At 39.5% G+C, this 26873-nt stretch overlaps 1 protein-coding gene across 3 annotated transcripts in view; it reads left to right on the top strand.

The window, feature by feature from the left end:
- Positions 1-26873, top strand: part of ralylb (RALY RNA binding protein like b) — a 116985-nt gene that overhangs the window by 84819 nt on the left and 5293 nt on the right. For all 3 annotated transcript variants that reach the window (XM_006794959.2, XM_035909645.2, XM_087846260.1), the window contains exons 3-8: positions 10099-10174; positions 11206-11253; positions 12959-13140; positions 20086-20202; positions 22619-22788; positions 25066-25104. In XM_006794959.2, coding sequence (XP_006795022.1) covers positions 10099-10174; positions 11206-11253; positions 12959-13140; positions 20086-20202; positions 22619-22788; positions 25066-25098 — 626 coding nt within the window. In that variant the 3' untranslated portion in view covers positions 25099-25104. The remainder of the gene's footprint in view (positions 1-10098; positions 10175-11205; positions 11254-12958; positions 13141-20085; positions 20203-22618; positions 22789-25065; positions 25105-26873) is intronic.

Raw genomic sequence — 26873 nt, forward strand, 5'->3', positions numbered from 1 at the left:
AATGCAACTTAAATCCTCGTATGGTATGTGTGAATGACACCTGTGATAATTTATAAGAGTACAGTTTGCCAAATGCCAAATTCAAACAGAAAAATCTAGAGTCACATCACCTCACCTTGAACCTTGCTTCATGGTTCTCCTGAAGAGCCCTGCTCAGTGTTTGATCTTCAAAGGTTCCTAGAACAGCACCTTTGATATGCAGATTGTCCCTCAGTCTCCTCTCTACTCTTTTTTCCATGTAATTAGACAACACTACAATGTAAGCCTGCTGCGTCTTTCTTTCTGCTGAGAGGTGTCTGTAAACATGTTTGTTTTTTTTTTGTTTATTTTTTTTTGCAGTTCTTAAAATCTTCCCTGCCTAGAAAAAAAGGAAAAGGTAAAGGGTTATTTCCGTTTGAGGGGACGGCAGCATCTTGTGACCTTGATTGATGGATCCACGGGCAGCACAGAAAAATAAGAACGCGGCTAATATGTGAGAACTCCAGTAAGATAAAGATATATGAGGTCTGTGTCTGAAAGGAGCTGCTAGACCTTTGTGAAAATCAAAGACTGTCAGGGCATATTGTTCATCCACTGCAGTGACAAATTTGACTGTAATTCACTCTGAAATTTTCTGGAAATCTTGTACCTGTAATGTGGCCTGTGTCAGTTCTTTCGTCTTTGCTCGACTGAAAAAAGTCCTTGGAGTATTTGTAGATTTATTATGCCTGCAACTGACAGGACCTCACCTACTAGTTAGGAAGAGACAGATTTGGTTCTCAGTACAGCACTTTTATATCTCAGCCCTCCTGCCTTCCTTTCCTTTGAGTTGGACTCACTAAATAGTGAAGTTGGACCAAAGACAGCTAGATGTAATCTGCTGGAAACATGAATTTCCCACATCCCCACCTATTCCTTTTGCTTGTCCATCACCTGCTAAATTCAGCTCCCTCATTTTTGCCGTTGTCTTTGTTTCTGTCTCTCCTGCCGAGACACAATTTGCATGATTAGTTACTTTGTTCAATTAATTGAGTCATTGGGGAGATAGGCGCCAGAGTTTCTTAATCCGTGAGAAGATGATCGGCAGCTCCTTCCGTGTCCTGCTCTCTTTTTTTTTTCTCTCTCGCCTCTGCCTTTAATTTTTATCTCATCAAATAGACAGTTGCCGTTGCAAGAAGAGGAACGTGAAATAAAATAACTCACGAATGAGGATAAAAAAGGCCAGATGTGATGTAGAACCATCAGCCATGGCATGCGGGGAATTTTATCATCAGTTTTTTTTGGGAAAGTCCACATTTCTCATTTTTTGTAGGTCCTTGCTGATATGTGCGCATTGTATTCAGCCGGTGTTACACATCTGTGCTGTAACTCAAAGGGGACAGCAAAGGTTTTTTTGGTAATGAGAAGGAAAAAAGGCTTTTTTGTCCCTCAATGGCAGCAGGATGCTGGGTCACAGAGCTCTACAATTTTAGCAAAACCGATTTGATCCTTGCAACAGAGCATAGTGACAAAGCACAATGATTTATATTTCGTGGCTTCTGCATAATCCTACAGATTTATGTTGTGGGCTTCGGTTTCTGTTTACTTCAACTTAGAGACGTCACATTACTCCCATTAGTTTGCCATAGTCTTCATCTCTAAATGCTACACTGCCCAGAACACAGGGTAATCTCTTATTCACTATAATTTAATACAAGTATTAGTTGTGCTGTTGTCACCAAATTGGCATCAGACATGGAGACTTTGAGCAAATTGCAGCCAGTTTTTACACGCATTAAATGTAGTTCTAAGACAATATTTGCAGAACTTGAACATTGTGTTTTTTTAAAAATCTTCAAAGACTGAACATTTGCATCACACTCATATCTACTTTTTGGTGCTAATTGGGAAGTGATAGCATGCAGTGTGACTGAGATGGTAACTGAGCATGTAATCATTGTCATTGTGAGCCTGGCATTACCATTTAGTTCGAACATTAATCCCAAAATGCAACAGCACTGCTATAATCTCTTAGTTTTCTTTCTTTGCTTTTGTCTGCAAAGCTCTTTTTTGGGCATTTTTAATAGAATGCGACTTGGGAGATGCATTTGATTTCCTCTTTTCTTCACTCTTCACACTTTGCTTGTACCAGCCATTGCTCAGGTAGAATTTAAGATGAAATTAAAATGAAGCCTTGGAGCATTGTTAATGCAGAAAGCCGACTTAATTTTGAATGCCTGATTCACAGCTGTAGTGACAGTATCTGAAGGTTCTTATGGGTAATGGCGCCAGTTGTTAGGCCAAAAATATGGGCTCTTTATCAAGATGCTCTCTTGAAATTATACCTTGTCAAAAAAAAACAAAATAATAAGCAGCTTTACTTGAACAGCTACTAAATAGGATGCTTGCGAATCTCTGAATCTCTGCCTGTTTATTTTCAGTCTTTGTATGGAAGCCCACAAATGTAATGACTGCTTCATCAATTGTTGTTTTCTCAATTATAGCTTCTGTGCCGCACCACAGCAGGCGTCCAAACAGGTCATTTGCAGCTACGGAAACTGACAAAATCAGCTGTGTTTTGGTTGCTGGGTTTTCTCTTAGTGCTGAAAGGACATTTTGCCCAAGCACAAGGTAGTTTGACATGCAAATTACCACTTTGTTGCTGTGTTTGTGTGTGCGCGCTTTAAAAGGCATGACTCACTTCAAGTGCATTTTGGTCAAAGGAGCTTGTGCCACATTTCTGCTCTCATTAAGGCTGTAAGCGTAATGAGTAGCTGGAATGCAGGTTTATCTTAATTAGCACTGATCACACTGATGGATGTGACTAATCATATATTTAGACAATAGTATTTACCACCACGTTTTAAAGAAAAACCTGTACCAAATGAGCTGTTGAAGGCTGGAGGGCTGAATTGTCACCATACCGATAGCACACAGAGATGGCTGATGAGAGCAGTACATCGCAAAAGGCAGTTATTTTCAGGAATCTGCCAATCTTCCAGCACTCTTCCCACAGTAATACAGAAAGATTCTTTGGCTCGCTAAGACACACTCTTGTCTCTGCCTCTCCCAGACCTTGTGTTGACCCCTGCTACCCATGCCTGTTAGCTCTCCTCTTCCTGAAGCCTGAGGCTATTAGCTGGTTTTCTCCTCCCTAAGATCGAGAAAGGAGAAGAAACGGTACACTGTCTCATTTTTTACGACGCAACAGAAAGCTAGAGAGGCAGAGAGATTAAAGTCTGATTTGCTGGCTTCAACAGGACGAGCATATTTTCGCCTGTTCCAGTAGTACATTCATGTTCTTCTCCTTATGTTTTTTGGGTCTTGTCAGTTTTCGCAGGAGTGCTTTCTCATTCCCAGTCATTCCTGTACAATATGCTGCCATATGGCTTAGTTTATAGCTGTGATTTATTCAGCGCCTTGACTTCCATTGCTCTGCGCTTATTCATCCCTTGCTAATGAAAGGAGGGGAAGAAATAAGACTTGTGAAGCTTTCGTTGGTGGCACAGGTGTCAAATAGAAAGGGCCCCACAGGTGATGCTCAGCACTGAAATGTCTCATAATGAGCTTCCTCGCAGTGCGCAGAGACACAGGAAGAAATATGGGCTGTGAGAGAAAGTGACGGATGGCGAGGTGGGTTAGATATCATCTTGTGCGAGTTCGTGTGGAAGGAAAGGGAAGGCGATAGAGGGAGGGAAAGCGAGGGGGATGGGAACAGACGAAGGGACACATTGAGTGATAGGGTGAGACCGAGGGTGGAACAGGAGGCATGAGCAAGAGTAGTCTGAGGGAGACAGAGATGTAAGGCAGCAAATGAGACCAATAAAACACATGGGCATGTTCCTTCAGGGAGTCACGGATCCTTGTTTTCTTGACAGAGGAACACAAGTCTGTCTTCGGTGATTACTTATGCTTCGTGCCTCTGTCTTTCCATTGCAGTTCACATCCAGAGCCCTGTTTCCCCCCCGATTCCTTAGTCAGTAAAAATGTAGCATTAAATTGTTATTCATACCTGGGTTATGCTTGTTTTAGTATCTACAGACAGACAGGCACGCGCAGTCTCTTAGAGATAGAGAATTGGAGGCTAGCTTAAATATATCTACAATTAATTTCAGCACTGAAAGACTGAAATTGCATTATGTGTACATTTGCACAGCTGCAAGGTCAGACCCTTTTTTTTTTTTTTTTTTTTTTTTTTAAATTGTTGCCCAGGCTGAGCAGACCTTCTTTATAAGTCTTTCAGCACCACGGAGAGCTCCACCTCCAACCATGGATGACCAAGCTGCAGACTGAGCAAGTGAGCAACACGAAACTAAGGAAAAGAGAGGAACAGAAAAAAAAGCACTGAGCATCTCATTCATACTAAAATGACTTTTTAGTCCTACACAAACTCAAAGTGTTCTGCTAAAAGTGGATGATCTTGGCTCGTGGATTGCAATCAGTTCCCTTCAAGTCCACTTCCCACATACAGAAGTGACGATGCAAACGTGAAAATGTCATTTTGCCTGCTTATAGGATCCTTGAAACAGTGTTACAGCATTCTTACAAGTTGTCAAAACAAATTTTGTCCTTAAAGCAAGACCACATTATTATATTTGAATAATCAATATCTTTTGATTAATATCTTTAATAAATTAGTGCCACTGGGCAACTGTGGCTAACAAGCAAGTTGTCAAACAAACGGAACGTCAAAGGTTTGTCATGTCTCAGATTTCCAGATCACTACAGAAATGTGCACACTAAGCTTAATTTTTTAGGAAATACATCAATAAAGATGTCTGGCATTTTTTCCATGTCTTCCTCCCCTCACCCTAACTGGTCACAGTGTCTGCCCCTCCCTGAGCCTGGTTCTGCTGGAGGTTTCTTTCTGTTAAAAGGGAGCTTTTCCTTCCTACTGTTATCAAAGTGCTTGCTCATAGAAGTTCATATTATTGTTGGGATTTTCTCTGTCCTCCAGTGCACAGATTTGTTCTATAATTTATAATTCAGCCTCTAAATTATTGCATTATTTATCAGTTTACACATAAAGAATTTCTCTTTACTTACCTAGTACTGATACTGCAAATAAAAGCCCCAAAGTGGAAACTCATTGCAATAAACCCAAACACCATTGTTATCACAGACATCCATGTGAGAAAACCTGTGATCACTGAAATGCATTTGAGTGCACCAGTAATTTTTTTTATTTGCCCCACTGCATAACCGCAGTTATAAAATGAGCTGTGAATTGTCCATGAATGAAGGAATTGGCTGAGAAATTGAAGAACTGTTTTAATTCATAAAGATTAAATTACAAAGAACACATGATGATTAAACTAAATAACTAAAAGTCGATTAAAACACAGCTGCAGCAGTACAAGGGCCTACAAATAACCTATAGAACTACTAATCAGGTGTCAAACACAGACAGGCAAGAGGAAACTTGGCACAAGGGTTATCAGTGAGAATCAGAGTTGCTGTGACAGTTTGAAAAGCAGAAAGGACATTGCATAACATCAACCATACTGGACAGCATCCAAGAGAAAAAATCCCTGGCTTGCTCTTTGGCACAAAACTATAAGATTAAACTTCAATTAAAGATTAAAGCTTGATAAATATTCAGAATCTCTGCTTTAGTCAGATCGGACTAAGATGAATTTCTGAGTCTCAGATGAGGCAGAACATGTTTGACGTAAATCTGGCCAAGGACTACTGCAGTGAATTCATAACCCTGATCGGCACAGAGGTGGGAGTGTGACCATACGGAGAACCACGAGGACAAAAGGTGTTTCTGAGATGGCATTTCCACATTGCACCATGAATGCCTGTGGATGTACCAAAGGTCTGGCCAACAAAATGACTTGGCAGAAGACGAATGCTCTAGCATAATAACCATCCAAAAACACAATGCCAAAACTACACCAGAGTTCACAATGAAGAAGAAAAGTGTGGAAAAAAGGGGGAAAAAAGAAATATGACCTACCAAGAATGTTGCTTTACTTGAACCCAATGAAACACGTTTAAGGTATTTATAGTAGAAAAATACAACCTTCCAGGAAAAAGGAGCTGAAATTGTCTGAAATGTACAAGGCTGAGTTTATTGTCAAAAAACAAATGTGAACATTTCAAGTATTTGAAAAAATGAAACATATAAATGCTGGCAGTAAAAGGTGTATGGATCTTTGTTGAATTGTAGTGTTTAACACTGATATAATAATTCTGAGCCATTAACTGTTAACTCTACATATGAACAAATGCTTCAATATTAATGACATTACTGTAATTCGGTAACATATCCCTAAGACGAAGAACAGATGGGATGTATGAAGATTTAGTTGGTTGCTATTTTCTTGAAAGAAGGTCCTGAACTTGATGAGATCCTAAAGAACATTGTTCTCTCACCGATACAGGTAGGTGTAATACTGGGAGAGTCATTGTCAGAATAACCGATTGTTGTGTTAATGAAACGCCTGAATAGTGTGTACAAGTGTTTATATCTATTCCCAAACATGTCTTCAAATTCCATGTTTTGGTTCCACAAACAGTTCATATTAAAAAGATGTTAAATTCACTAAAAAATGTATTACATTCCAAAAGGTTGATTATAACAATGGTATTTATCCATGAAAAGAGCCTTAAAATGTTGAATCAAAGAGTGTGCCGTTTTTGTTGAAGTTGAACCAGTTGAAGTTTTAGCCTACTGAAAATGTGGTTTTGATTGCTCCACTGGACTCTGCTTGAACCACACATGTACTGACAGCTTCAGTCGAAATAGGCTAAGGCTCTTTTAGCCTCCAGCAGTGGCGATACCTGTCAGGGACTGAACAGCATGGATTTGACTGTACTGCATATAAACCATACTGAATCAAAAATAATGGCTCACAAAAACAGAGCTGTCAGAGTTTTTTTTTTTTATCACTTCAGGTTTTAGATGCCAATTATATTTAGTTGGGCTGTTGTGGGCTAATTAAAGGTTTGGACCGATCTCTTTGTAAGTCAACCTTTCAGGTTGATGAGCAAAAGTGTAATTATCTCCAAAGGTTACCATCATGGTCAATCCTTGCATACTCTGTCAAGTATGCACACTCACACTCACACTCATTTGGTCATGCGGCTTTCTGTAAAAAGTCTGTGTTTTAGCATGTCTAAGTAGGCAGCATACAAACAGACCAGGCTTTAATCCTATTTCTCATGAGAGCAGCCTCTGGGAGAAGGAGGCAAGAGTTTGCCAGCAGCTTATTTTCACCCCAGTGCAATTCCACTCCTGGGGATTGGGGTGCTTCCACTTGTTTGGTGTTGGGAAGAAGGGGGGGCAGAGCAGATGCATAAATTATTTAGGCAAATGTGTGTTGCTGGAGGGGACAAAGTGATAGTGAGAACACGGCCGCATGCAAAAAAAAAACAATTTGTCAGAAAGTGCCTTTAAAGTGATCTATGTACCTACGAGGCACTTAGCCAAGGCTCTTCACAATGGGGTTCGGGTTTATCCTCTCAAGGGCGTTTGCTGATTGGTGCATTGTTCTCAGTTGTAAACTTGTTGTGTCCTGCCAGTTAGGAAATGGCCTTTCTAATGCGTTGCTACTGCTGAGCATGCTGATGCTCATGAGCAAGGACGATATTAAAAAAAGCACTTGATGGGATTTTTTGTTCCGCCTTTGGTTAGACTATGGAATTTTTTTTTCACTTTTTGCCTCAAGTGATCTATTTGCTTCACCCTCCTTTATGTTTTTTTTTATTCATTTTTAGAAGAATAATAACCTCAGAGTGGGATGAGATTCTGGAAAGCTACTTTTTATACTAGACCTCACATGAAAGTGTTACGTTAAGGTGTTGTAGCTTCCCTCACCTCAGAAATATCACCTCATATCTGCATCCATAAAGTTCCTGGACTGTTTTCCTCATCTTTCTGGTGTTTTACTTTGACCAACTGGCTCGTCTCCCAGAAGCCACTCAGACTTCACAAAATATGAGGACCTTGCAGCACCCTTGGCAATGCACAGATAGTGATATGAAAATGTCTGCATCACTGACTGGCTGGATCACAAAACCTCTACGCCTGATAGTAAAAAATTTTTTTTACGGAAAGCACGAACAGCCGGCTATAAATCAAAGCCCTCCTAACTTTCTGCTTTTGTTTTAGTTCTTCTTTTAATGTTCACTCATTTTTATTGTTTGTATGTTTTCAAGGATTTTCTTGTGCCTTGCAACGACAATTTTGTTTTGTAATCTTTCCAGTGCACGGCAGCAAGGTCTCCAGTCTTGCCTTTAGAAAATTGGCTCTCGCAGTGCACCTCGAATTTAGTGAGTCTACTCGACGGTACTGCAGCTGTTTTTAAATGTCGCATGAAAAGTTCAGTTTTGCAGCGGAAACAGCACAGAGTTACAAAGAGCTTAAATTGATTTTTTAAATCTCTGTATTATGAAGTACTTTTATGCTCCCTTGTGCTCAGCCATGGCTTTGAACTGTGTGCCACCATCACAAGCCGTTGCTCGATGTGAGGATGTTTGAAGAAAGGAAGTTATTTCACTTTCATGGGCACAGTTTTTGGCTTTTAAATTAGGTTACACCGCAGCGTAGGAAACACCGACACTGAATGAATTTCTGTGATATCCCGTATACTGCATGATAATATTCAGACGCGAATATTGATTTATTCATACAGAGAGTAAGATAACCTCCTTTTCAACAGTTATGAGCAGATAGCAAAACAGTATCTGACACAGTATAATTAAGTTGCCAGCAAGTATAAGCACAAAATTAAAGGTTTTCATATAAGATAGTATCCCACCGAATACAAACACAGACATAATGGAGTAGTTGCTTTCTTAGGAGAGAAAGAAATCACACTTCTACCATTTGTGCTGTAATCTGGCCGTATGTCCTGTATGTTTTCATAGCTGGACTTGCCACATAGAGACAGACTACAATTAAGTCTGGTCCACACCTGAGGGGAAGCAATACACAGCATTTCACTGACTTTGTGTTGTATGAAGGTGCCTGTTCGTCTTTTCTGTCTGCAAGCAACAAACTGAAAAGTGCCTGAGATTTGCAGTGTAGTGGAATGCACTACCAAGAGGGTAAACAATCCAAAACTAAGTTTTTATGAACTGCTGAAACCACACAAACAAACTTTTCTGGAGATTGGCGTATGGGGGGAAAAATGTGGACTCCTGTCAGTCAGTATTCTTACTTGTGCTGTGAGCTATTGTCAAGTCAAATACACCAATGCGAGTTTTAAGCTATCATATTGTTGTAAGTTAGGCTAAAGCATCTTATCTGTATTATATTGTGATTTTGATAAAGTCAGAAAGCTGTGAGCCACGCAGTTATTTTTTGCTGTTGCTTTAGCTATAGCACAAAGCTCACTTTAGCACATAGCTAACTAGACATGTAGTGCTAATGTAATCCCCCGATAGAATAAAACCTAATGTTTGTTGGTATTTTTTGTGCAGCTGTATTTCAGTTCGCATTGTTTTCAAAGTATGACATGTTACAACAGACCAGATGGAACACAATAGCAAAAATGAAATCATGAGAATCTTTTGAGGTTTACAGGACATGTGCTCGCTAACCATGTGGCGTTAACTTGTTTGCCATTTTGGACGTGTGACAATCATGTTGGCAATTTTGCCCTAGACATTGGTTGGTTACACTATGTCAACCATTAATAAAATGTTTGTTCCCCCACCGGTTGGTGAGTAGTTGCTGGAGGTTAATGGCAGTTGCTGGGAAATCAGTTGCAAAAGCACCATCCATACAGGCCATAGAGAGAAGTCAGCCACCACCTAGCAACCATCAGTCACTAGGAGAAAAATGTGCATATTTCCTAACCAGTTGGCAAAAACGTCCTTGGATTTGCTTTAACTTTCCAAGTTTTATTGCGAGTCTGTTAGTAGTGATTGAGTATTTGCAGTGTGTGTACAATGACATGCAAAAAATGTGTATAGTTAAGTTCTGTACAATCGGTCAAGACCCCCAAATAACAGCGCTTTAAAACATTTTTATTTGCTGTTGTTAATTAATTTGTTTGGTCGTGTTTCATTTAAGCTCAGTGTGAGAGTCTCTGCTGTTGTTTTGTTGTTCTGTATGTTATTTTAATCCACAGTAAAAACACCCCTATATGACTGATGACTGAAGACTTTCGCTTTGCCTTTTTACAGACATAAACATGGCCGGGGAGCCCAAGCCATACAGGCCCAAAGCGGGCTCCAAACGGCCGCTCTCAGCTGTCTACAGGTAAGATTTGCCCTTCTTCCAGCATGCGCCTCCTCTGGAAAAGTTTCTTATCATTAATATTAATCATCTTTCACATCCTGCTGCTCCAGCTGATGCAAATGTGCAGTAATATTAAAAATATGAGGATCCCTATTATGTTCGCCTTTTTCCCCCTCGTTCTAATTGAGTTTTAAAACGTCGACTGAAGTTTTTTCAGCACAAGTCTGTAAATCTCGAAGGAGAAACTGTTGTGTAAGCTTCATTAAGCATGACCCTGATTCTCTGCCCCGCACACATCTCCTGGTCACAAACAGATCAAAGCTGCGCTTGTTTACTGCAGTCTAATGTGATAGAGGTTTAGGCATGTTTTTTCTGGGAAAGTGTCACTAGGACGCTTTCATTGGCAAAGCTTATACCTTACACTTTTGTGAATTGTTGGTTAGTTTTTGGGGGTTTTTTTTACAGTATTATTACACTAATTTTATTAGTCTTTGCATTGTTTTATCATAGAACCTCATTTGCAATTTATATCTGCAGTTAAAATGAGTCGGGGTGTAATATGGTAATCATGGAGCAGGATCCGGAGAAGCAAAAACCAACACTACACTGTTCTAAATCGAAATAGTAATGCATTAATCATTAATACATTAAAATTCCTGCGAGAATAGCAGCATTTCAAAACAACTCCTTTTCATCGCCGCTTCTCTTTATTTTATTGCTCTCCCTGAATTCTAAATCAGTTGTCATCCTGAGCGTGCCACATCGATTTTCAGCTCTAGGGTCTAAAAAACTTTTTTTTTCTTTTTGACTCTGACTGTATTGGCTCTCTCAAACTTTTTGTTGATCTTTTCTCGATCTGTGGTCTTTGCATGCCAGCGTAGCTTAGGCTTACTGCTTAACCTGTGATGGGCTTTAGGCATCAACTAGAGCATGTCCGGAACAGTTTGTGTTTTATCTGCTTACTTTTGACAGGCTTGAAATGGCTCCTCTTATCATAATCCATCGCATTCTCTCTTTCTCTGTGCTTTCCTCCCCTTCTGTCTTTATAATAGTGGTTATGAATTTGATTACGAGTACTACAGGGATGATTTCTACAGCAGGTAGGTACCATTCATTTTTTTTACCAATATGTGATCAAATACAACATTTCAGAACATTATACATCACATTATAATTTCTATAGACTAAGTTTAATTGTAACATCTGTCAAGCTTTGCATTCTCACATTAGAAAGTAAAATCTGTGACAGTAGCAGGATTACCTTCTGAAACCTTATTTAATCAACTATAGCTAGCTAGCAGTCCTGTGACTATTTTGATGTTGGTCTTTAGCTGTTGGCTACACTACGAAAACTGCATTGCTCTGTTACATTGTAGAGGTATTTACATTTTCAGTTTGAAATGCATTCATTGGTCACTTTTAGGTACACCTGTTTAACTACTTATTAATGCAACTTTCTGACCTGGGTTCAAGCTATGCTTTTCTTTCACCCTAAATACTGTATTATCAAATAAAGGCTAAAATTTCCAAAAATAAAATAAATTAAAAAATCAAATAAAAAAAATTGTATGGTTGTTGGTGCCAGATGGGCTGGTGCATGTAATCCCTGTAGAAATGCTGATCTCCTGGGATTTTCCCAAACAACCGCCCCTAGGGTTTACGGAGAAGGGCCAGAAAAAGAGAAAATATCCAGTGAACAGAAATTCTCTGAAAATGCTTTGTTGTAAAAAGCAACAAAGCTTCAGGCTCACTGGAAGGCAACGTTAACTCAAATAAACCCTATTTACAACCAAGATATGCAAAAGAGCATCTCTGAATGTACAGCACATTGAACCTAGATGCACTACAGCAGCAGAAGACCACACTGGGTGCCGCTCCTAAGATCAGGAAACTGAGGATACGGCTCTAACACACCCGCAACAACTGGGTTGTAGAAGATTGAAAAGTTGTTGCCTGGTCTGATGTCTTGATTTCTGCTGCAACATTTGGATGGTAGGGTTAGAATCTGACATGAACAATGTTCAACCCATGAGTCCATCCTGCCTTTCTCATCATACTTTAGGCCTGAGCATCACTTAAATGCCACAGCCTACTTGAGTATTGTTTATGACCATATAAATGTGTAGAATTCAAAGCTTTACAGAGCTGTTTTTCTGTGATAATAATTACTATTCACATCTCTTCTCGGTCTTAGAAAATGGATAGTAAAACTTTGAGACACTTGTCCTGCCTATTAAATTCTATTCACATTCCCAGACAGGTACACTGAAATAGTCGACTTGTCGTGCAGACTGAACAGATCAACATGCTGATGAAGAAACACTTGTTTTGTCTCACATTTATCCACCAATGATCAGAGTGCTTATCTGCAGAGGCAGTTTCTATTTTCTAAATGTCAAACTTTACATTGAGAGCTGTGACAATCTGGTGTCACTAGGAACAGTCAAAGCTGACACTTTTATTTGACATTAAGCACCCTCTCAATTTCATCCTCTTATATATGTGAAGGGTTTATTTCCATGCATGCAACACACCCTTTAGTGGAACAGAAATGGGGATCTCAGGAAAACTGAACTGGAACATCTGTCTTTTGTTTTACCTGTGCTGTTTGAGAGAAGGAACTTGAGTAATCCATAGCAAATCTGCCTTCTGATTCAATACTGGAAATAGCGAGAGGGCTTTGGAAAGAAGCAGTGGTGAAATAAATCAAATAACCCCTTAGATGAACATTTTCCGACTGCTATAGGGCCTATGGAAAATGCGTAAGAAGTCAAGTGTAATATTATAGGTTTTTCTTCTCTTGAGGCTTTTTGACTACCATGGCAGAGTGGCCCCCCCACCCAGAGCTGTGATCCCGCTGAAACGCTCCAGGGTGCTCGCTCCCTCCTCCCGCCGTGGGAAGACCTCCTTCCCCATCAAAACATCCTCCTCTTCCTCGTCTTCATCCTCCAGACCTCCCACATCATCCTCCTCCGCCGGAGTGAAATGTACGTAACAAAGGTGCTTTATTGCTCGTCTTGTGTTTACACTGGACCCGTCAGATTTTACTTTATTTTTTATCATTATTTTTTTTACAGAGCACAGCCTAATTACGCTAATGGTATTCTGTCCCTTCTGAATCTGACGGCTTAATGCACATCTCAAAACCACGGCTCAGAGAATAAAGGGCAGTGGCATAATTCAGCTGTGCTCCTTGCGAAGCGCTTCTATAAACAGCTATTTAATTTCACTCTAGCAGCTCAGAGCGAGCCACGCTGCAATGTAGAGCAAAACGCAAATATAATCCCAGCTTTCCAAGCAGTACCCATTCAGCAAACAGTGCTATTCCTGTCACCCAGCATCCATCTGGATCCCGTTTGGTGCTCTGATTAACTGGTGATGCACTATAACGTCCTAAATGTAATTAAAGTGAGATTGGGGCCATCTCTGTGGAGCTGTGGTCAGCTGTGTTTCTCTAAACGTTTGTCTCTATCCGCAGCCTGTGTAATTGGTTACAGTGTTTGTTTCATTGTTGCCTGTCTAGCCAGTGTTATCAGCGAGAGCAGCTTGGTAAGGCCTGTCAGGAGGACCCAGCTGCAGTTGGTATTACAGAGAAGAGCAAAAAAAGAGCATCTCCCATCCTCTTTTTGGACAGAGTCAATGAATTCTCTTCTCTGTCTAAGCAGTGGTGCTGTATGTTTGGGAGACTAATTTGCCCCTGCCAGGACCATGAAAAATCACTGTTTGTATTGATTGTGGCCCAGATAGATTGGACAGAAAAATAAGGTTAGACTGTCCAGGCAAAAGGGTGGGCTAGTGTGGGCAGCTTGAACCACTTGGGCTACACAAGCAGTAATTTACTCGGGGTGGGTTGGGGTGGGAGACAGTCATCAGATGACTGGATCATGAGGATACATGTGTTTTAGGGAGTTTTTTTCACACTTTTGGGTTAACTAATTCCATAACAGAAATCACAATCTCAAGTGAAAAGTTTAGCTTTAAAATATTTTGTATTTCATACTTTAATAACCATTTAATTATTGGTATTTTTCTAGTATTTATTAAAAAAAACATTTAATCCATTTAATTTTTTTGTTATTTTTCGTATTGAAAATGGTATTGATTGTTTTTCTGGGTAGTGGTATCGCGTTTAAAATTATGTATAATAATAATCCTAGTTTGTGCAAATAAATCAAAATGAAATTTGCAAATCCTGACAATAAAAAAAACATGTAGCAGCCTGGTAGCTTTTAAAATAGTAACTGAAAAAAATAGTAAGCTTCAAATTTCAATCAAGTATACCAAAGATCAAGAGAGTGGTGAATACCATGATTTTGACTTTTCTACTTTTTGGATTTGAAGCTGGGGAAGCTCAAATCAAGCCCTTTATTTGTATACAGCCATGTTCACCAGTGCCACAGGGTTCAGCAAAACAGTGTTGGACTGTTGGATGAGTGAAAATGACCACAAAAGGCACAGTGCTGCCCTGAAAACCTTGCGATTGCTTTTGTGATTGACAGATTTCCACGGTTGCCCGTAGTTTGCACAGAAGATGCCAACTTCTCTACAAACACTAGCTAATTACCCTGTTAGCAAAGTGAAATTTAAAACGGAAAGTGTTCGACTTCACAGTAAAAGTTGTGCCTTTCGTTTGCAACCAACACCTTTCAAACTACAGATAACCACGAGAATCTGCTAGTGACCAAAACAATCTTACAATTTTACCTATTGACAGTCAGCAACCTTCAGAATCTACTCACCTGGTCTATAGACCTGTGTGACTGAGGCATAAGAGGATAAGGCATGAGGCGAGATAAATATTAAAGCGTCTGGATTTAAATTCTGTGTATATGGTCTTCAATTTTACAGTTAAAGTACGTAAAGAATCACTTATAGCTGTCACACAGTAGGCTGTGTGGCTGGCAGAAGTACGACCCAAATTCGACGGGGTATACTAAAAGCTGGTTTTATTAAACTAAAACAAAGTAAGAAATACAAGAATACCAAAACTAGGAAAATCAAACATTTGTTTCAGTGAGGGACACAACCACAAGAGACGACGCAACAAAGAACAAAAGGAGACTCCAACAGTGTATACGCACCAGGTAATTAGAGAGATGGGAAACACCAGGGAACACAGATGAATGGAATCAGACGAACGAGACGAGGGGAAGCAAAACTTAACACAAGAGACAAGAGATGAAGGACTATCAAAATAAAACAGGAAGTAACAAACACTGAGACCAGGACTAAGACATGGGGACTGGACACAGTGACAGGAGATAAACATGGAGACATTAAACACTGACTGGGGGAGAGAGAAAGGAAACACAAATGATGCTTAGATTACATATCCTGATGAGGAATACAGACTGGAAACAAACAATAACTAACATAATCAGACAAGAAACCATGAACAATAAATCTAGATAACAAAACTCAAAGGCACCACAGATAAAAACTCAATAGCTACAAAATCAAATGTTAAAAAATAATCTTGTTGTTAAGTGTTTGGAGTGTACTGATCAAAGCAGGCCAGTACAGCAACAAAAACTTCAGCAATCCTGTTCACTACAAGTCACATTATCATTGCATTACATTGCGAGAGCACATTGCAGATTTTTCTAACATCCCATAGACACATGAACCAAATAATCTAACATTTTAAACTATATTCCTGCTGTTTCATTTTTATCACAATGCGTTTTGCACAAACAAATCCCCAAGAAACTGGGGCTGCTGTCACTGGAGGAAATCGTGTAATCACTATAATAAACCTTATGTTGTCATGTAGCGTGTGTTGTCTGCGTTAAGAAGATATTTATAATATTTAATAGGCACAGACATTTGAAGGATTAAGGCTTGATTGGCTGTGCTGGCGACAACTTGAATGAAGCTTTTGGATTCTGTGCTGTGTTCATCTTCCACTCTCAGCCCTCTCTTCTAAAGCCACTCTTTCTTTCACTGAATCCAGCTCCTCCAATGGGAATAATTTCAGGTTTTCCTACCCTTTTATAATAACACACTGAAAATCTTTGGGTTTCAGACTGTTGGTCTGCGTGAGCAAGACATTTTAGAATGTCACCGCAGTTTCTAGTATCAGGGTTTTTAATTAATTCTTCTTTGTGTTCTATTTTGCATGTAAAACTAAGGTTAAAAAAACAGCTAGTCTAAGAGTGACAGTGGGAACTTACACTGCCGAGCACAGCCAAAATTGTGACACTTTCAAACTGAACACTTTGGGTGAGGATTTAACTGGATACCATCCTAAATAATTAAACAAACCAAGCACCAAGTCCATGTGGGAATGTACACTAGTGAGCTTACTGCAGTTTTACTGAATACTTACAAATATGTGGTTAAAAAGAGCTACATGTGTTCCAGAAAAATCACTGTTTTCCAGTATTAAAACTAACGGATTATGTCCTAAAACCCAGTAAATGACATCAGCATCACCACCCCTAAAACTCTTTGTCCATTTTAATCTTCATAGACCAATGATTCAAGAGAGTCTCACTATCCCCAAGATAAAACGTCTGCCGTTCATCATGAGGTCCTAAAATTAGACCCATTACTCATTCCCTAAATCTTTCCTGATGCTTATTAAATAACAATGACTTTTTTTCCCCAGCCTTTTCCTTTAACTCCAGCTATCTAAAGATGCTGCGCTGACGATACAATGTTGGATTAGGACGGGCATGTTTTCTCTCTGCAGCTTATGCGCCTGATAGCACAAAAGGAAAAAAGGCCTGGAGGCCGCGATAAATTAGAAACTGTTCCACATTTTCTTATCATCAAAGGACGACGAGGAAGCTGCCCAGAGTGAGCTCAGATGATGTTGGAATAGGGAAGTGGGTGGTATATGTGTGTCTAGTCATCGATGTTGGTTTGCACAAATGGAAGGAGGCAAAGCCGAGAAGGAGATAGAGATACCTCAGTTTGTGCCCTGTAGAGATATGATTGCGTATCTACTGTTCCCCTTTTTTTTTTACCTTCAGAAAGATCAATTTTCTGCTCTTTCACAGATTTTAGGTTGCTTTACAAAACAAGATGAGAATAGGTGTTGGGATTTCCTGACACATTACTTATTTAATGCCTCCAATGTGTCACCATGGGCTCTCACTCTTTTTCATGGACACATTAATCATACCGCTTCGATTCAAAGAAAGCACACATTGACAAATATTGTGTAGTGTGAATTGGATCCTACTGGAGGGAGAGTTGTAGTGTTTGTTTTTCAGCACGAATTCTGGTGACAGATTAAAAAGTCTTTTTTGGGGGGGAATCTAGTTTACCACGAGGTAATGTGTCAGGATTTTGTATTTTTTGTTATTATCACGCACTGACATCTTGTAGGTGTTTATGTTTTATGCATTAGTTCAGATCGTTCAAAGTAGCTCGCAGACTGGATGGGCTTCGCGTTGTGATGGCATGTGGGCGTAAATGTGCATCACAGGAGCCAACTTAAAGAGCCACATGCAGACAATGATAACCAGACAAGTTACTTTTTGATTTAGCGTGCCTCTCCTGTCTCTGGTTTTTCCAGCTGAAGCTTTACAGGAATTCGTGGGTGTGTTTACAGAGCGCTCATCCGTCCTCTTTCCAGCCCTGACAGAATCTGATAGGTGTCAAAAAGAATTTTATGTTTTCTTCTCAACTTCTGGTGTCTGTTTTTTTTTTATCCCCCCTCCTCTCAAAAGATGACACATTTCAGCTTCAGAGGGGTAAGGAATGAGATTATCTTATTACCGTTTGGTCTAAATTCTTTAATCTGCTCAGTTCAAGCTGCTCAGGAGTACACCCTCATTTCAGCAGCCGTGAGACAGACCAGATTGAATTGGTTATGACGTTGAGTTTTTATTTATTTTTTTTATTCGGCAGTTGTTATTTCCATATGACATATCAAGGTTGAGACTCAAACTTTGACATGATAGAGTTACAGTTCATTTACTCCAACGTCAGCTGTGTATTGTGGAGCGAACACTTAGACCGCGGGCGAAGCAGGTAGGGGAGAGCAATTATTTATAAGGCAGTAAACAGAAGCTGTGGGAGGGAAAATTGTGCCGCCTGTTTCTCATGCAGCTCTATAAGTGAAGCAACGATCACGCAACTGTGAGTGTGTGAAATGCAAAAGTGGCTTTGAAACACACTGATATCGTTTGAAGGCGTTTTTGTTTGTTTACCTTGCGAGCAGAAGTGTTCATTTCAGCCTACTTAATCATTCAAAAGTACAGTTTCGTGTTATGACACAGGTCTCTGACTGTTTATGAAATAATGTGAAGTTGTGCACATGCATAAACTAAACTTGTATGGATTCAACTGTGAATAAGTCGCAGTTTTACTAATGAATCTTTTCTTTTCATGTATTCTCTATTCCTCTGTTGGAAGCTGTTAATGCTTAATGTGAATGAGGTACAAAGTCTCAGTTGATTTGGTTGAGTTAGATTTGTTGAATTTATAAGAACTGTCGATTTTCAGTACTTTCCTGGAAAGAGAGACAGAGAATTTAATTAAATGTGTTTAATATTTAGAAACTTTAATCTTGGCATTCTTGACACGCTTAGCTGCTAATGGATGTCTAAGAGTTGTTGTAGAAACAATGCGATGCGTCTCAGCTCGTGGCCTTCATCGGGGTCGTTGATGGCTCCTTTTTTTGTCTCCGAATTTTTCTCACTCTTTGAAAAGCAATTAGTCTATCTGTTATAGACATGCAGTCAGCTCCTTAAATGTTTGGGCAATTACTTGATTTTTGTGATTTCACATTTGTTACACTAACAGAGTGGATTGAAACTCAAAGAGTCAAGAAATGCAAACTTTTAGCTTCAATTCAAAGGGTTTAATAAAAGTATTACATGAACTTTTTTCTCAGGCTCAAAAGTAATTTGACAGTAGACTGACAAGCGGTTTTATTGCCAGGTGAGGTCTGTTCCCTTGTCATTCAGCAGTAAAAATAGGCTGATAAGCAACATAGAGTTTATTCAAAGTGTTGCTTTTGCTTTTGGTAGCTGTTCACTTGAGCTCTCAATATGATGTACAAAGGGCTGTCAGTCAAAGTGAAAGAGGCTATCATCAAGCTAACAAACAAACCAATCACAGTGACAGCAAAAACTTTAGCAGTGGCCAAAAGCACTAGCCAGCTCATCAACACCAAAGCTCCTCAAGTACAAGAATGGAAATGTGTCTTTGATTGCTATGAGGGGTCCAATCCTTTGATTGTAAAAAGGAAAAAAAATGGCTATGAGAAAATTACTTCGCTTGATCCTCAGTAATCATTTTCCTTAACAGTTTATGGTACAAGTCCAGAACATAAAACATTGGGTCAAAGACCAAATACCGTGACTACCACAGTCAAAAGAAATGCTTATTAGGCTAATTGGATGGACGGATGGATCTATTTCTTTGTGACAAGACTTCTAGTTGTCATGGCTGCAAAACAGCCTGGTTGGTACTGGTAGTGTCCATCTTTCATTTACAGTCTATGCTAACAGCATAGATACAAATACAGCCCATTTGGCTGCTTCATTCAAACAGCAGGAAATGATGAATTTTCAATAGCACTAACCAAATGTACAATATGCACTCAGCCAAGCAGGTACTACCATAAGGTGCACGCCATCTCCATGCTCAATAACATGATCTAATATCTACTGAGCGATCACACACAGTATGTTCAGATATTGGCACCGTTGAGTAAAACTCGAGCAGCACTGCACAGCATGGTGGGCGTAAGCCGTGCACTAATCTTCAAATTGAAAGCAGCAGGTCCATAGTCTTAGCAGGGTAGCTTTCAGTTGGCCAGATTGAGATGTTCTTCCCTGAGGAAAGTGTGAGTCAGATGATGTTATGACATCCAAAACTCGAGACTAAGAGTATTAATATGATAGAGGCTGGCAATCTGTGTATCATTACAATGAGTATGCAAATTAAATCATGTTTGTATTTCTGTGCCTCAGTAGTGAAAACGGACCAACTTCAGACCATTAAACGAGAGCTCACTCAGATCAAGATGAAGATTGACTCTTTGCTGGGACGCCTGGAGAAGATTGAGAAGCAGCAGAGAGCTGAAACCGGTGAGAAGCAGACGGCAGAATCTGAGCTAGACGGGAACAAAAGGGAAAAAGGACACCGCCCACTAAGGGAGGGAAATTAAGAGAATAGACTGGTCATAAGTCTTAGTGACATTGTGGGAGATAAGAGCAGCGGAGCTCTCTGTCATAACCGCAGACAGGCGTCAACACCATGCTGACTCAGTTTATATGAGAGGTCTTCACCAATGCCCTTCACTGCAGGACAGCCTCAGAGTGCAGCTCAGTGTGAAGGTCATTTAAATTACATGCCATAAAGTCCATGTTGCACATTTGTCACCATGTGTGGCTTTTTTTCAACTTCTCTCTTATACTTCCACGGCACTTGAAGACCGAGTAAATCAACCCGGCTCCCAGCTGTGTTCTAGGCAAACTGCTGTGGAGCTTGTTAGCAGTGAGAATGAAAAATTAATGCGGATAAATGAAAAACCGTAGGCAATTTACTACAAAATGTACCCATCTTTTTTGCTATAAAATATCCTTAAATTTTTATTACAGATCATCTTTTGTCTGTCTCACTTGTTCTGTTTTTGAATAGAAGTTCAGACTGTCTCAATTAAGGTTTTAAAAGATTTTCTAATGAATTCAAAAAGCAACAGGTAGCCAGTCTTAAAACGGATATCAAGAAGTCACGGCTCGCCAGGTGTTTAATCTTTGAAGTTATTTTTCTTAAGGTGACAAAAAACTGGCTGCAGTCAGAGACAACACACGGATGTTGATTTCTCTGTGCTCTCCAGGAATAAAGTTCTGCAGTTAACATCAAGATTAAAAGTCATAAAGCATAATAAACTGTGACATGAGGAGAATATTGGGGCTGTGGTCTTAAAACATTTGTGTAAAACGTTTTAAACTAGGCTGTACAGACATTTTGGCTGTTCAGTGTAAAGCAGCATACATAAATAAAGCTACTTCGGATTGATCCCTTATTCATAAAGGGCCGCTTACTCACAGCGGGTAGCTCTGCATGTTGGATCTGGCAAACTCTTTGCACTGGATGTGCTTCCTGACTTAATCCCAAAGTGATCTGTGTCTCCTCCCAGGATCAAACCAGGGATCTCTGATTTGTTCAGGAAAAGTGTTAACCACTACACTGAAGAGCCATTATGATGTTTTAACATAAAAAGAAATCAAAATAAGATATAAAATGTGTTCTCACAGATACATCTTGAAAAAAAAAAAAAAAACACAATTTGTGTAATAAATAATCCTAATGTTAAGTGGCCTGGATAATTTAATGCAGACATGTGACACTGTAACCTAAATATGCACATATAGCGGAGCTTTAAATGAACTGGCTTCATAAATAAAGAAAAGATGAAAGTGGAGGCAAATAGTAGGAAACCTAAGCTATATGCAAATCCAGGAGTTGACACATCTGTTGGTAGCTAGCTAGCAAAAGTGGATTTTGTATATTTGAGCTTGTTTTAAATAACGCAAACTATACAAAATTTAAATCTAAATCCTTTTCCATCTAAATGCAAATCAGGTGTGCTGTCTCAGTGCAGTTACATCCCTTAAATTTAATATGATCTCTTTAAGAAGCTATTTATGGAGTACCAACACCTTGTCTGAACCCTTGCACAATAAAAACATGTTACCAGCAGTGCCTTTCAGCATGTAGAGTACTGAACAGATTTTTTGTAAGTTCACCCAGTTTAAGGGATATTTCTGTAATTACCAAAACTCATTTTTTGTGTCTCTGTAATCATTAATCCACGTGTATATGCAAGATCTTTACTCAAAATGATATTTTTAATGTAAAAACTATATTATTATTTTTAGATTTATAAATGTTTCCAATTTAGTAAAAAAAATAGTAAAGCACTTGTAAAGCTTTTGTTTTGAAATGATTTACATTCCTGAGCAGATATAATTTGAGTGGTTTATGTTACTCTTGATTCATTTCTGACTTCTCTGAGAAGTCCAGTGTTCAAATAGAAATGTGAATTCAATTTGCTGTTAAAAATGATAAAAGTGATATAATTTTTTAACAGTTTTTGAAAAATTTGTTGTCAAAACGTACGTGCATTCCTGCTTTTTTTTTTTTAATGTAACAGGCGGTCTCGTAAATTTGCTAAGAACTGTACACACGTGTGTTAATTGGGGGGAAAAAAAGTGAAACATGTCACGCTTGTAAAAGAATAAACACTGTAAAATGCTAGAATTTTGATCCAAATTTGATGCTTTGCTACTTCAAATAAAAAAAAAATAGTGTTAGCCACCCGGTTGCTTGCTGAGAACAAACTACTTCACTCCAGTTGAGTGTAAGGAGAACCATGGCCTGTTTCTGCACAACTGGGAAAACAGCAAAAAAGCAGCCTACTACTATTATTATCAAGAAAAATACAGGCCCTGCTTACACTCTCACTTCATTCACTGTGGCCTCCTTTCTCCCTCTCAGAGGCTCAGAGAAAATATGAGGACAACTGTGACTCCCTGCATGAGGAGTCTGTGTCAGAGACGGCAGAAAACTCTGGAGAGGAGGCCGGCGAGGGGGCGCTGGACGTAGAGGCGGGAGAGATGACCGATGGAGGCGAGGATGACTATGACGAGGAGGGTAGCCACCATCTGGTAAGAGAAACGGTTGACAGGCCTGACAGGGGGGAAGAAAGCAAGGCACTTTGGGACATCTCAAGTGGGCAGACAGTCTTCGCCTTCTGAAAGTTAATTTTCCAGAATTATTCATGGCCACAGATCTAAGAGAGCGGTTGCTTCACATGAGTGAATGGTGAGGGCGTCCGGACTGACAGTTTCTCCCTGTCGACCCTGGCTGAAACAGTGGAAGTAAGCCTCTTCTCAGGCCCACACACAGGCACAGGCTCACACACATACACATGCTTGCAGGCTATAATTAAAGCAGTGGGTTCAATACACATAGGAGAGCTTTTAAGACAGACTTGACATGAAGTGGTGTGGGTCCAACCGTGAAGTGAAGGTTCAGCTCAGAGGTTTTCTTTCACAAGGTCAGTAGAAGCGGCCAACAAAAGATGATCCCTCAAAGAGATTCAATTATTAGGATTATTTAAAAATAATAATAATTTAGTGGAAAATGTCAAATTCTCAGCTGGGTTCATATAAAAACATGAATTTATTTGACTAAAGGGAACTTTTATCAGTTTTGTATAATTATATATTACACTATGTGTTAAACTATATAGATGTATATAGATTTCTGCTTGTTAACACAGTAAAACAGCCAATAATCAGTGCATTTAGGCATGTCGACCAAGACCACCTGCTGAAGTAAAGACCGAAAGTCAAAATTGGGAAAGAAAGGTGATTAGAGGTGGGCAGATCAGTCCAAATACCAATAGTATTGACACCAGCATTGGTATCAGTAATGGATCAATCCTTTGTTTCTATCCTCGTAGTTCAGTATGTAGCCCATTTAAACAACAGAAGCTGTCCCAAAGTCCATTAGAGACATTTTAGGTCTCAAAAAATCATTTCAAAATAGGTGAAAAGCTGAAAGGTGTGCTTTGTTCTCTATATTCTCTAATGTACAGTGTACATTGTTGTATTAATTATTGTAGAAAGCAAACATCACAGTGGTTTGGAGGTCATTCAAATGTGTGATTTTCAGATTGATGACGATTAATCTCAGAAGTCATCGCACACTGTTCTCCTCTACATAAACTGCTCGGCAGTATCACTAAAAGTGATGTTGGTGAGTCTGAATGTGATATGGTTGTTGTTGCCAGACTTTTGAGTATTGTACACCGTTTATCTACTGGGATTTTCCCACACAACCATCACTAGTGTTTACAGAGAATGATCTGAAAAATAGAAAATATCAGCAGAGTGTCAGTTCTCTTGGTGAAAATAACTTGTTGATGCAAGACTGCTTCAAGCTGATAGGAAGCCGACAGTAACAGATAACCACTTTGAAAGCCAAGGTATGAAGAAGGGCATCTCTGAATGTACAACAAATCGAACCTAGACGTAGACATATGTAGTCAAAATAGAGCAAAATTATTTTCACCTTCATTTTAATGCACTGCTTAAATACTTGACATTAGCCAGTGATGGCGTAATTTAGTTATCAGCCTAACAGAAGGATTACTTAATGAAACAATACAGTACATCTTTTGTGTAGTTACAGCAATCTTTTCATTAAAATATCATAAAAACACCATAACTGGTCAAAACCCCTAGAACCAGTGAGGAAGGTAAGGAAGGCATTTATATGTTTATGTTTCAAACTACCAACAATTCAAAAAGATTACTATTTCCAATCAAGGAAAATCTAAAACTGAAACTAATCAGTCTTTCCGCTGATGCGATAGTTCCCACAATGCTTATATTGATTGTATTCACTCAGCCAGTTGATCTCAGTCAGCTGTGGCTTAGACGCACATTTATTACGCCAGTGATTTCAGCTGAAAAATAGACTGCTGGTAAGTAAAAGAGACTGATGTACGGTGAAGGTTTTAAATATGTTTTCCATTTCACAATCGTCAAGTTCAAGTAGTGACATGGAAACAATTGATACTGGTTTTATCTGTATTTCCCTGGCCTTGTTTTCTTTATTATGCTTTATTTATTAGCCATTACCCAGCAGGTGAACATGGCCATGCTATCCTAGATGAAAGCTCCGTGTCCTCACTAATGGAAGAGATTATTTTTCAGAGGCATGGTGGAAGAGATTTATTTGTTTCCTGAAGGTCACATTGATCACACTTTGTGATAATGTGCTACAAAGACTGTTCTGCGGGTTGGCATGGCTGCTCTTGTTGAGCGTATATCAGCAGTGACCTTTAGAAAAGATTAAATACAACCTCTGTGTTCAGTTAAAAAGGCTGTATCATGTCTGTGATGTTAACCACCTCTATGTGCTCTCCTTTACAGATAGAAAACCACGTATCGGATATTGACAACTGAGATCAGGTAAGAGCTTTAGATTTGTATTTGATCTAAGCATCCATTATAGCGGCTGTGAAGTCGTAATAAAAGACCGCAAAAGGTTCTGGGGGGGCCTTGCAGCCTGCCCTCATTAAAGACCTCACATCCAGTCCTCATTAGAAACCGTAGCTGCTGAACTGTGTCCTGAGCTTCTCTAAACATTCGTTAATCATCTCCTAAGTCATAAGCTCCGTGACATTTGGAAGACCAGCTTCACTGAAGGGCATCTAATACCGAATTCGACAGACGGAGCAATAATGACATTCCAATGGGCCAGAACTGCCCATAAACAACATTCATCTAATTGAATTTTGTGAAAGGGGATATGAATGGTGAGGCCTAAGGTAAAGAGTTCCCTGCTTCTCGTCTCTCAGGGTGTGGGTAATGATGCAGCCACATCATCAGTTGGCTTGGTGCTAGCTAGCTCTTCACAGCATGGGTGCGCGGCAGTGTTTACGAGTAGCTCAGTGTAGACGTAGCACTGAGTTAAACTCTGTTAGTCTTCTCTTGGTGTTGGATGACTTAAGGCAAACTCACTTCATTAGAGGCTGCAGAGCTCTGTTGATTTTTGTACCCAATTTTGATTTATTCGTTGTAAAATTATATCATTTTGTACGTAGCATAAGCCTACATTTGAATTCCGCTTTTCGATTTAATCTTTAGAGTAATCCCAGCTACCGCTACCAAGGGCTGCAGCTGAAAGAATATAAACTATAACGGTCTTATGAACATTTAAATATTAATTTAGTGGAATAATAGATGGTGTGATTTGTCCATGTTTTAATGACAGAGCACTGATACCCTGTTACTGTTACTCTAACATAGCTGGGGTTTTTGACAGAGGACCTGTCCATGTTTCTGATGGTCACATGCTGCCAAAGCTTCAGCTTTCATGTAAACTAGCTCATAGCTAGATTGTTAAACCTCCGGTTGAGCTGATAGCCACTTTTGTGTGACCGCTTAGCATGACTGCTGATGTTAGGGTAGATGAAACCAGATAACAGAGGGACATGCCGCATACGTTGGACTTGCTTTGTAGCACAGTGCTCTGGTTGCTGTTTGTGATTCTGTTGTTATTTTAGTCTCACCGGTGTTTTTCTTCTCGCTTGTTGTCTTCACCTGCCATTTACTCTTTTTACCTTATTCACTTATATCTGCCATTGTTTAATTAGCTCCCACTGTATTCATAGCCCGCCTCCTCTTTGAGATACCTGTTTATATTCCCTGTTGTTATGCTGCATGTGTTCCTGGTTTTCTAACTTTTTACTAGTGCTGTCAGCGTTAATCTCGTTAAGATGACGTTAATGCCATAACCACATTAACGCGGCAAATCTCCGTTAGCGAGCTAGTGTGGATCGCCCCGTGCGTGTGACTGCACGGAGCTAATGCATTAACGAGCTAACCGCGCTAACGCGGTTATGGCGTCAATGTCATTTTAACAAGATTAATGCTGACAGCACTACTTTTTACCATTCCGGACTTTGTGCTTACATGAGCTTATATTATTTGCCAATAAAGGCTCCTTGATTCCTCTCATTGCCATTTATGACAAGACTAGTTATTTCCCTCTGTTCTCCATCTTTATGCTCAATGAAGCTAATCATTTGTGTGCTTTTGCATTTTTTTTGTTTGATTTCTAGTGGGATTTTGTACAAAATTAGCATATTCTATGTGGTTGCTATGTAGCTACAGTTTCTTAATGTACAGGCAAAAATGTTCAGTTTAGGCAACAGCTTATTCCTCCCTCCGCCTCT

This window comes from Neolamprologus brichardi, chromosome 9 (assembly GCF_056152115.1).
Source record: "Neolamprologus brichardi isolate AB-2024 chromosome 9, ASM5615211v1, whole genome shotgun sequence".
NCBI lineage: Eukaryota > Metazoa > Chordata > Actinopteri > Cichliformes > Cichlidae > Neolamprologus > Neolamprologus brichardi.